We start from the raw sequence: 12,586 nt of genomic DNA, 5'->3' as shown, positions 1-12,586 counted from the left end.
CCTGCTCATGTAGGCATAAAAGTCACCAGGATGAAAGTCAGTGATATAACTTTTGACAAAGGAGAAGGTAAGGCGATGCTCAAGAAAGAAATGATAAAGAAAAGGCACAACAGATGGGACAGGTATAACAAAGAAAAGCTTTAATGCACAGGGTGTGTTTAGAGCAGAAGTTCCCAACCTTTTTCCTTAAGGGACCTCTTTTCTATCATAGAGTAACGTGATGACTAATGTTAAGTGACATATTTTATGGAAAATTCATATTATATTCAATGACAATAACAGTGCAGAACAACTGATAAACTGTTCAATTAACCCAAAAATGAATGCAGGAAGTTTCTGTAAAATGGATGAATTTTCATCCAGAATATTTCAATATATATCAGAGATAGGTTTTCCTCTTAGTTTTAGGAATTTTTAATAACATTATCAGTCTTTATTGTATGTTATTATTTATTTTAACCATCATACATACATAATAGTATTATTTTTGACAAATGCAGTGTTTTCTTCTCCCTAACGCTTGGCTATTGTTCTATTAGCTTTTTGGTTGTTTTAACTGCATACTTGAATATAGAAGCTTGTGTATAATAATGCTGCTCATTGGGGTCCCGACCCCAAGGTTGAGAAACACGGGTTTAAAGCAGACAGAAGAGAGGAAATCGTTTTAATTAGACTACGGTTCAACCACACAGGAATAAATAAAACATTGTATCTGCTGGAGAAAAGAATATCAGATGAATGCTTTGAATGTAAAACTACAGAAAATGCGGAACATTTGATCATGTACTGCAGAAAGTACAGTTCAGGGAAGAGAGGATAAGACTAGCTCAGAAGATTGGTACGGCAGGTAGGAAATGGGACCTTGCGGGTACAACAGGAGATGGAGTGAAGGACACAGAAAGCGGTCGTGGAATATTTGAAGGAGATAGGAATGTATCATAGAATATAGATTTAGTATTTAGTTTAGTGTGTATGCTTGGTTTGTTTTCTTTAATTATAAATACTATCATTTAATTAGTACTTTATTTACCCAATGATGTAAAGTAGGGATAACATGTCATAATCATACTACACACTCCGGAACAGTAGGTGGCGGTTTGCACCTTATAACTAACGGTTGCTTCCCGCCATTAAACCAGAAAAACAAGACGAAGAAGACGTTGAGAATCGTGTGTAAACTGTCATGGCCGCTCTTCTTGACATAGTATTTTAGCAAGCAATTATATGCTAAATTAACATTTTTTCTTTGACTTTGAGTGATTGTTGCTAACTCATTGATCAGGTTTGAGATAGAGAGACACTTTGACTGTGAGCTGAGAGTTTGAGAGTGCAGCTGGAAGCACTTCGTTCAACATGAGAACTGTTTTGATGGTGGCAGAGAAACCATCCTTGGCTCAGTCGATTGCCAAAATCCTCTCTAAAGGTGAGTACGAATGTATTGCTAAGTATATGATACAAAGGAAGACTTTAATGTAACGCCCAGGATTACAGCAACAGACGAGAGTAAGTAATTTCACTTTGTTGTTTAATACAGTGCTTTACAACTACAATACTACTTACCTTTATGGAACGTTAGTGTGTCAGTTCATTTGTCAAAACAACTTAAACGTTTGAAAAAAGAGAATTGGAGTACCGTTTGAGTGATCATTTTCTGGTGTAGGCTAATTAAAATACAAAAATACATCGTTTTAAAAATCGTGTTTACTGAAGTGAATGGCGAACGATAGAAACACTCTCCTCGGCACAGCAGCGCCTACTTTCAACTTGTTTATTTCTTAATATTTATATTCTTATTCATAAGACAAGTACAAGCTAAATAAAATTATTTATAAATGTAATATCTGCCGTTTCCTTGGCTACTATGTACGCCAATTGTTGGTATTTAGGAAACACTTTTTGGATGGGCTACTACTCTGATCACTCATCACTCTATACAACCTATTAAACCCTTATTTAACGTAATTTAGGCAGCAAATTCTACATAAAAAAAGGTCTCTGATGATCATCGTATCTATTTCGGGGTAACATCGTTGGTGTTGACGGCCCTCGCGATAAACTGATGACATTTCCTTTTCCATTAACCAGTGTGTGATCTCTGCCAGAGCCCATCCTGGGTTCCCTTCAGTCTTTACTTCCTGTCGGTCTTGTGCAGGTTTCTTTGTCGTCCATCTCTTTGTGTCTTTAACCTCTCTTGCTTTTTCTGCGCTGCTTTCTTTTCTTTTCTTTTTCTTGTTCTCTTTTTCTTTTCTTTAATGGGGACAGTTCAGCCATCATGCATCCAAAGTTTCCTGCTCTCCACATATTCCATAGTGTTTTCGGATTTTGTGCCACACCTGACGTTGTTAAATTGACCGGACTTCTTTCTGCGGATTTATTTGAATGGACGTGCACCTAGGATTAGAGCGTCCTTAGTCGACCAATCCGAATCAACTATTCAACTAAACCGTCATTGAAGAATAACGTAATTATGAGATAAGATTATCATCATAGAAGTGTGTGTATATGTATATGTATATGTATATGTATATATATATATATATATATATATATATATATATATATATATATATATATATATATATATATATATATATATATATATATATATGTGTGTGTGTATATATATGTGTGTGTGTATATATATATATATATATATATATATATATATATATATATATATATATATATATATATATATATGTGTGTGTGTATATATATATATATATATATATATATATATATATATATATATATATATATATATATATATATATATATTTAGCGCAGTTGTATATAAATAGAAAAAAAACAAGGTTCACAAATATATTTATGATGCACACATGAAAATGAAAAAAATGCATTTTATGAATTGAGCAACATCAGGGGAATCTCAAAGTTCCCACACAAAAAGCAATTTTTAAATGCAGGTTCAACAGTTTGTGTATGGCAGTTAATACCCCACTAGTGAATTTTGAAGCTTTTACGTGTCTTTAAAAAGGCGGTTGCTAACAACAAGTGGCTAAATTATGCTAAACGTCATTACTTAAAATTACTTTTACTTGAGTATAATACTCTTTCCAACCCTGGTGATACTGTAATGTGTTATAGTGGAGAATACTTTAAACTTCTCTGTTGATGGGATAAAAACTACAAACTGGACCCCAAGTAATTCAGGAGTTAAAGGCTGCCAAAATACTCCATATGGACACAATAATGATACCAGTTAATGTAAAATAAATAAGATAAGCTGTTAACAGGCACGTATTGAATGAAAAATGATATTAAAAACACATTTGTGGTGACCAAGATCCTAAGTTGACATTAGAGCCAGGGACTTTTGTTGGACAAATCATTGCGATAAATGAGATTATTATTATTATTATTATTATTATTATTATTATAAGACAATTTTACATATTTGAAATGATGATATAAAAGCATAATAATGCAAGTCCACCTTTTTCAAAAGCACTTAACTTTTAATTCTTAATGTTTAAGACCTTTTTTTTGAAAAGTAACAACATATTAGCTAAAAGTTATGTTGCCACTGTTTTTAAACAAAGTCGACATACTGGTTCATTTAAGTAAACAGGCTTCACTTCTCTCATTTGGCTTAAGCCCAAAATGTTCCCACACTGGAGCTGTGGAGTGAAACTTTGAAACCAAGTCCATTCTTCTAAACTTTCTGGCCAGTAAGTAGCTGACGGGAAAAACACCCAATAGCCTCAACGTTATCTTCACTTCACCTGAGGCCTGTACTACACAGCCAGGATATATTTTTGTCATCCGCTTAACTATCCCTTACAACCCCGATCCCGCTAAGTGGTTTTACGACACTGGTTATTAACAACATATTAAATCAACCCAGGGTCTCTCATGCTGGCTATGAGCGCGTTCACATAAAAGGGGCGGGGTTTGCGGATTATGACCAATCACAAACATGTCTACTGTCAGAAGAGTGCCATATTTAGCAAATAAAGAGGAAACTGTAATAATAAACAAATACAAAATACTTAAATTCATAATGCAGCTGCCAAATGCAGGAAGGACAGGCAAAAGAAATCTCTGACTGTGTGAGTCTGTGATTTAAAAACTTTGAAACGGGGACAGAAGCAACCAGAAGTGACATCATTCGGTTTAGGCGCTGCGGCAAAGACTTATAATGGGAGGGGAAGCCTGCTGTTAATTCAGGCATCATGTTGGATACATTTTTGGTGACATTCTTATGCAAACACGCATGTAAAGACAACAGGCACAAATGATGAGATCATAACGTACAATAAGTCGGTAACGTAATTATCGTGACAGGCCTATCAGTCGGTCCCGTTCAGCTATGCCTGGAGATGGCACATATACAAGCTATGGTAATGAGCTCAAACTCCAGAGAGTAGCTGGCCGTGGGGAAGCAGCTGGGGTTCTTCTTGAGCACAGGCATCCTCAGGGACACAGGGATGGTCTCTAGACCAAATGCATTGTCCAGTCCCCTGCAGGAGTGGCTGGTGTGGCAGCTGGCCTCATGGATGACCTGAGGCACCCGGTTCAAGTCGATGTTCTCCCTAGTGAGAGATCACAGACAGGCTTCACTGTCTGTCAACGGGTGCGTTCAAACATCAGTCTGTCTGTGAATATTATTGTGATTCTCGACACGTCATGTCTCCGTCATGACTAAACTATCATTCCTGAACACTCTCCATAAAAATCCCCTAAAAAAATTGCGCTTAATACACACAGCATTTCAGTTATTTTTTTGGTTTGTCACGTGCAAGCAATGTAAAGGTTAACTGTCTCGTCACATCAAGAAATGACAATCGTTAGTCATTCACCCGGCAGAGGAGCTTGTTCAGCGGCAGACTGCTGTCCCTGTCCTCCTCCACAGACAGGCTCAATAACTCTTTTGTCCCCCTGGCCATAAGACTGTACAACTCCTCTGGGAGATGGCTGGGAGATTCCAACATTTGTAATTATTCATAACGGTCTGTATTTTTACATTTGTAAAAATTTGTAAAAAAGTATTTGTACTTACTCTTTAATGGAGGGAGGGGTGTGAGTGTGTAATGTTAATTAATGTATTTTAAGCTACTGGATGCCTAAATTTCCCTCGGGATGAATAAAGTATCTATCTATCATTATTATAATGCGGTTGTATAAAAATTCAATAGTAAAACATTTTAAATTGTATTTATAATAATTAATAGGGTAAATGTAAATGTCCCTATTATGTCTACCAGTTCCACTTATCAGACACACACACACACATTTTCATTTAGTCTCCACTCCTATGCTATGGTACATGGCATTTGAAATATGCGTTCTTTACAATCAAAGTCAAAACTAGTGGAAATTACTTATTACTGTCCAATACTTCATTCATTGTTGTGATGTTTTCTGTATTTCTATCATATGGGGTGCTTTTCGCATTCAATAGACTTATACAATATCACTAATATTTAAATATGAGTTAATTATCTAAATTATGGAGATGATTCATCAGGTGAGGTCAAAATTAGGGAGGAAAATGGTTCAAAATTCAGAAAATCCCCATTGAAACAGTCATGTCAAAATAACTATATGAAATAAATCTGTATACAGTGCATAAACATAACATGAAAAGTATAAATTGAAAATGCAGAGAAGTAATTAGCTATGCTTATTTACATGCACCCTAGACCAACCCCAAGCAAAAATATTAATTAGAAAAATATATAAAGATAAGATACACATTTATTGTCTTTTTAACAATATAAAAATATAAGTGTGAAATATACATGTTTATTATGCTTTGTCATTGCAATGAACTATACTATGCAGCTATACTCTTGTTTTGAAAATGAATAATATTTCTAATTTCGGTAATATTCTAACAAATGCTTCGATAACTAAATATCGACTAATCGATTGGATTACAAAAAAAATGTCTTTAATGTAAAACACAGCAAAAAATGATGATGTAGTTTTTTTCTATTTGCAACTGGATTTATATGGTACATGGACTTAATAGGTAGTTTTACCCTATAAATATATATTCTATGTATTCTTTGCGAGATTGAAGATGTATACAAGTTGTGTGTGGGTTAGGTGACAGTTGAAATCTATATCACAATATTAATATAATCTTTTTATGAAGTATCTATATGACAATATTCATGTTAAAGTCATTAATTTAAAAAGTCAGAAAATGTATTGCCTACTTTGATACAACCAGATACAGCAACTATGATAATCACTTGATCGTGTGAGTAATATCTAAGAATCATTTCACCTCAAATGTGAGAGTGTTCTTCTTTTCTCTGTTTTTATGTCGCAGTAAGTTAAAAATAAATTCATTAAATGTTTTGGTCTTTAAATGCCAGACACTTGTCAAAAATGCCCATTGCCATTTACCAGAATGCATTTGACGTGTCCAAATGTTTTGTTTTGTCTGAGGAAAAAGAGATTCAATTTATAATGGTATGAAACAGAAAATGATAACTGGAGTTGTCATTTCTGCTCAAATGTGAAAATAGTCTATCTTAAAATCCCAGTTCTCAAGTTGACATATCTAAATTTCTATGTTTTTCCGACTCATAGAACAAAATAAAAATTCGTAATTTGAAATAATATAAAAAGCAAAGAACACATGTGACAAGTTGGAACCAGTCAATGCTTGAGGTCTTTAAAAATGTTCTGTTAATCAACTGATCCATTCATCAACTAACCCTTTCAGAATGACTCTTTGGTTGAGAATAAAATCTGTGTACATGTATACTCACACATAGCTCCACGTTGCGATGCTGCGCTCGTTGATGCGGCTGGGCAGGTTGACCAGCTGGCTGTAGTAGTCTTGCAGGCTGTATGTGCAGAAGGATTCATCCACACATTGGCTGCCCAGTGGCATGGCCAGACACTGGTGGAGGGCCGTCAGGCAGAGCAGAAAGACGCGCAGCAGCTGCACACAGAGAGCAACCAGGATTATGTTAGTCTGATTTATCTGACTCAGTTACCTGCAGATGTTACAATTGTCTGTTTTTCCACTTAACAGAGCTGTCCAAATTTAAATGTGGTAACTTAAAGAGACTGGCAGACAGTTAACTTTACTGTGTGAAAGATACTGCATGATCATACATCTCTGGCCAAATTGTACAAAGAATCTCCAATCGCAATGTTGTAGAATTTGTTATGATTTATTGTACCCTTCTTTAAGTCATAAGCAGACATCACTGACTGGCAGGCATTTCATACTGAATTTAATCAAGGCTAGTTTTGACTTTTGCACTCTGGTCAGATATGTGACTTGTTTACTTATTCTTTGATCAGATAGCCTAGTGGGTAATTGAAATAATAAATGTGCCTATTTTAGACTGTATTGTATTATAAGTTCTTATACTTCATATAGCTACTTGTGTTAAGACAACATTTACCGTTTGAGAAGTTCAGAAACAGAATTGTTTTGGTGTCTGTACTAAAACACGAGTATCGTATCGTCATTACTACTGAACAAATTCCAAGGATATGCAGCCCTACTTTGATATAACTTTGGAAGTTGGTCAGTCATCGCCAGCATCAACATCAACATCAAGCAGGTTTCTTACCTGGAGCTGTTCCATTGCTGAAGTTTAGGACTGGATTGGTGTGATGGAGCTTATGCTGGCTGCTATATTTTTTTTGTTGTTTTCTTTGGTCTCCAGTGTGTCCGTTGGCTTGGAGTCGATCTGCGACCTGTATCTGGACCTGCTTCTATTTATATGCGCTTTAGTCGGGATTGGTACCGTCCTCTGTGTGTGGATGTGTGTGAGGTGGAGGAAAACATATTGGTCACTCTGGTTCTCCTCATAATAGTGTGTGTATTGTGTCCATGTTCCTGTCATTAGCATTCAGCCTTGAGAGAATAATTGTATTCAGAGAAGACGTCAGTGTGTAGCATTGAGCCCAGGTAACTAAGGGAGGACCCTCTCTTCCCACTCACTCACTGGAAAAGGGACACAGCCCACAGGTCTCATGTTCCTGCCTCACTCGCTACCACTCTGACCTCCTGATAAACTCCACGTCTGACGCAATTCAAAAGTTCAACAAAAAAATCCATATGTTAATTTATTTGTATTCTCTTGAATTGCTTTAATATCACTATATCTTCTATTATATTAGCATGATATAGAAGATAAGGGTGGCGTTATTCTATAACTAAAGTTTTGGGGTCATGCAAAACATTGTCTTCCAAGACACCACTGTATTTTAAACATAATTGTAGCAAGACATCTTTATGGAACAACAACTTTACATGTACTTCTATATTTATTTTCAAGTAAGATGTGAATAATGTCAAACAAGGTGTACACTAAATAGCAGAAGAAATCAAATAAATGCTACACATCAAGCTTAAAGTCTTTCCTGATGAAGGGCTTTTTTCATGATCTCAAAAATGTGCACCCTCTTACTGGCTAACTTTAATGTTTAACTCATTGTGTATCATCTATCAATTTCTGATTTTATCTTTCCAAACAACGTATAACAAGTTTGTTTTCTGTGTCATTGAGTGAGCACATTGAAAAATGCACTTTTCTTCTTCCAGATTGACATAGTCCAGCTTCAACATGTATAAAATGAAACACCAGATCTCAGTTGGGTTCATTAAGAGCTTCTTCGTCCATGTCATCAGCGCACTGTTCTTAACTTTGGACAGTTTTTAACAAATAAATATTAATCCTTTTGTAATTAGAAAGTACTTTGCCAAACCCAAAGTTGCGCACTTTTGACCCCGGCCTTCGTCTTGATCTCCACTACACACCTGGAACGTTTTGTGACTGCATGTTGCACAGTTGTGACAATATCACGTTGACAAAATCTGTCACAAACACAGAAATATAAACACCTCACAAAGTACTCAGAACCACCTCTGTGGTACTTCTTGCTACAGCTGGTGTATCCAGGAGCACATATTGCCATGATGACACAGACACACCAACACCAACACCACACCGCTTCTCTGCTCCCTTTACTGGCTAGTAAAGGGTGCCGAGAAGCGGTGCAGTGGAGGCCCGAATCTGCTTCAAGACTCTGGTGCTGGCCTACCGTGCTGTGAATGGATCAGCCCCTTCCTACATCCAGGCCATGGTCAAACCATTACGTTCATTTCACTCTGCATCGACCAATCAGCTCGCTACTCCCTCACTGTGATTGGGACCCAGATTCCATCCATCCATCCATCATCTACCGCTTATCCGGGGTCGGGTCGCGGGGGCAGCAGCTCCAGTAAGGAACCCCAAACTTCCCTTCTCCGGGCCACATCTGCCAGCTCCGACTGGGGGATCCCGAGGCGTTCCCAGGTCAGTGAGGAGATATAATCTCTCCACCGAGTCCTGGGTCTTCCCCGGGGTCTCTTCCCAGCTGGACGTGCCTGGAACACCTGCCTAGGGGGGCGCCCAGGTGGTATCCTTACCAGATGCCCAAAACCACCTCAACTGGCTCCTTTCAACGCAAAGGAGCAGCGGCTCTACTCCGAGTCTCTCCCGGATGGCTGAGCTTCTCACCCTATCTCTAAGGGAGACGCCAGCCACCCGCCTGAGAAAACCCATTTTGGCCGCTTGTACCCGCAATCTCGTTCTTTCGGTCATTACCCAGCCTTCATGACCATAGGTGAGGGTAGGAACGAAGATCAACCAGTAGATCGAGAGCTTTGCCTTCTGGCTCGGCTCTCTTTTCGTCACAACGGTGCGGTAAAGCAAATGTAATACCGCTTCCGCTGCTCCGATTCTCTGGCCAATCTCTCGCTCCATCGTTCCCTCACTCGCAAACAAGACCCTGAGGTACTTAAACTCCTTCACTTGGGGTAAGGGCTCATTCCATTCATTCATAGCAGGCAATTCACCGGTTTCCTGCGGCATTGCCTCAGATTTTGAGGTGCTGATCCTCATCCCAACCGCTTCACACTTGGCTGCGAACCGATCCGGTGACTGCTGAAGGTCACAGACCGATGATGCCATCAGGACCACATCATCTGCAAAGAGCAGCGATGAGATCCTCAGGCCACCAAACTGCAAATCAAATCAAATCAAATTTATTTGTATAGCCCAATATCACAAATTAGAGACAGACACTCCGGGGATGATACCCCGGATGGTGAGTTAGTAACATACATTTACATAAATGCATACAGATAGAGAGGGAGAAGAGAGAGGGAGAGAAGGAAGAGAGCAGGGAGGTGTCCCCCGGCAGTCTAAGCCTATAGCAGCATAACTAGGGGCTGATCTAGGGCAAACCTGAGCCAGCCCTAACTATAAGCTTTATCAAAAAGGAAAGTCTTTAGCCTACTCTTAAATGTGGAGAGTGTGTCTGCCTCCCGAACACAAACTGGAAGCTGGTTCCACTGGAGAGGAGCTTGATAGCTGAAGGCTCTGGCTCCCATTGTACTCTTAGAGACTCTAGGAACCACAAGTAACCCTGCAGTCTGGGAGCGTAATGCTCTAGTTGGTTTATAAGGTACTATGAGATCTTTAAGATATGCTGGAGCCTGACCTTTAATTGATTTGTAAGTCAGGAGAAGGATTTTGAATTATATTCTGTATTTTACCGGGAGCCAGTGCAGAGCAGCTAATACAGGAGTAATATGATCCCGTTTCCTTGTTCTAGTCAATACACGTGCCGCTGCATTTTGGATCAACTGAAGAGTCTTAAGCGACTTTTTGGGACAACCTGATAACAATGAGTTGCAGTAATCCAGCCTTGAAGTAACAAATGCATGGACTAGTTTTTCTGCATCATTTTGAGACAGGATGTGTCTTATTTTTGCAATGTTACGTAGATGAAAGAAGGCAGTCCTTGAGATTTGTTTTATGTGGGAGTTAAACGACAGATCTTGATCAAAGATGACGCCAAGATTCCTTACAGTGGTGCTGGAGGCCAAGTTAATGCCATCCAGAGCTTCTATGTCATTAGAAAATGCGTTTCGGAGGCGTTTAGGGCCAAGTATAATAACTTCAGTTTTGTCTGTGTTTAACATCAAAAAGTTGCTAGACATCCAAGTTTTTATGTCCTTAAGGCATGCTTGAAGTTTAGCCAATTGATTGGTTTCATCTGGTTTAATTGATAGATATAATTGGGTATCATCCGCATAACAATGAAAGTTTATAGAGTGGTTCCTTATAATATTGCCCAAAGGAAGCATATATAAGGTGAATAGAATCGGTCCAAGTACAGAACCCTGCGGAACTCCAAGACTGACTTTGGCTGTCATGGAGGATTTATCGTTAACAAGTACAAATTGAGATCGCTCAGATAAATAGGACTTGAACCAGCTTAGTGCGGTTCCTTTTATGCCAACACAATGTTCCAGTCTCTGTAGTAGAATGTCATGATCAACAGTGTCGAAAGCAGCACTGAGGTCTAACAAGACAAGAACAGAGACAAGTCCTTTGTCTGATGCCAATAGAAGGTCATTGGTAACTTTCACCAGTGCCGTCTCTGTGCTATGATGAACTCTCAATCCAGATTGAAAAACCTCAAATAAACTATTATTATGTAAAAAGTCACACAACTGTTTTGCGACTGCTTTCTCAAGGATTTTAGCGAGAAAGGGTAGGTTAGATATCGGCCTATAGTTGGCTAAAACCTCTGGATCAAGACCAGGCTTTTTAAGAAGTGGTTTTATTACAGCTACTTTAAAGGATTTTGGTACGTAGCCAGATAATAGAGACAGGTTGATCATATTTAATAACGAAGTGTTAATTAAGGGTAAAACTTCTTTAAACAGTTTAGTTGGAATCGGGTCCAAAAGACAGGTTGATGGTTTAGACGATGAGATTGTTGAAGTTAGTTGGTTAAGGTTGATTGGAGTAAAACAGTCTAGATATATTTCAGGAGTTACAGATGTTTTTAAAATTCCAACAGTTGAAGTTAAGTCATTACCAATTGAGGTCAGGAGGAGATTAATTTTGTCTCTAATAATTATAATTTTATCGTTAAAAAAACTCATAAAGTCGTCACTACTGAGAGATATAGGAACAGAAGGCTCTGTAGAGCTGTGGCTCTCTGTCAGCCTGGCTACAGTGCTGAAAAGAAACCTGGGGTTGTTCTTATTTTCTTCTATTAAGGAAGAGTAATAAGCTGCTCTGGCATTACGGAGAGCCTTCTTATACGTTTTAAGATGATCTAACCAGACTAAACGAGATTCTTCCAATTTAGTGGAACGCCATTTACTTTCAAGATTTCTCGACTTTTGTTTTAGTTTGCGGATTTGTAAATTAAGCCATGGAGCTTTCTTTTTCTGTTTATGATCTTCTTCTTTAGAGGAGCGACAGAGTCGAGTGTTATTCGCAGTGAGGCTGCAGCGCTATCAACAAGATGATTAATTTGGGAGGGACTAAAGTTAGCATTGGAGTCCTCCATTATATTGATATTGAGTTCTGGTATTGTATTAAGTGCTGATGGAATCACTTCCTTAAATTTAGTCACAGCACTTTCAGATAAACATCGAGCGTAGGATATTTTGCCTACTGGCTTGTAGTCCAGTAACAGGACTTCAAAAGTTATTAAAAAATGGTCTGATAAAAGAGGGTTACGCAACCCCTCTCCTCCACGACTACGCCTCGATATCCTGTCCATGAAAATCACAAAC

At 38.2% G+C, this 12,586-nt stretch overlaps 1 protein-coding gene across 1 annotated transcript in view; it reads left to right on the top strand.

The window, feature by feature from the left end:
* The first annotated feature begins 206 nt into the window (after positions 1-206).
* top3b (DNA topoisomerase III beta) overlaps positions 207-12,586 on the top strand; it is a 37,606-nt gene continuing 25,226 nt past the window's right edge. Inside the window, exon 1 of the mRNA XM_029439573.1 lies at positions 207-1,423. Within this exon, the coding sequence (XP_029295433.1) occupies positions 1,354-1,423 (70 nt within the window). The 5' untranslated portion in view covers positions 207-1,353. The remainder of the gene's footprint in view (positions 1,424-12,586) is intronic.

The sequence above is a fragment of the Cottoperca gobio genome, chromosome 9, assembly GCF_900634415.1.
Source record: "Cottoperca gobio chromosome 9, fCotGob3.1, whole genome shotgun sequence".
NCBI lineage: Eukaryota > Metazoa > Chordata > Actinopteri > Perciformes > Bovichtidae > Cottoperca > Cottoperca gobio.
This window is presented reverse-complemented; position numbering and strand designations above follow the sequence as displayed.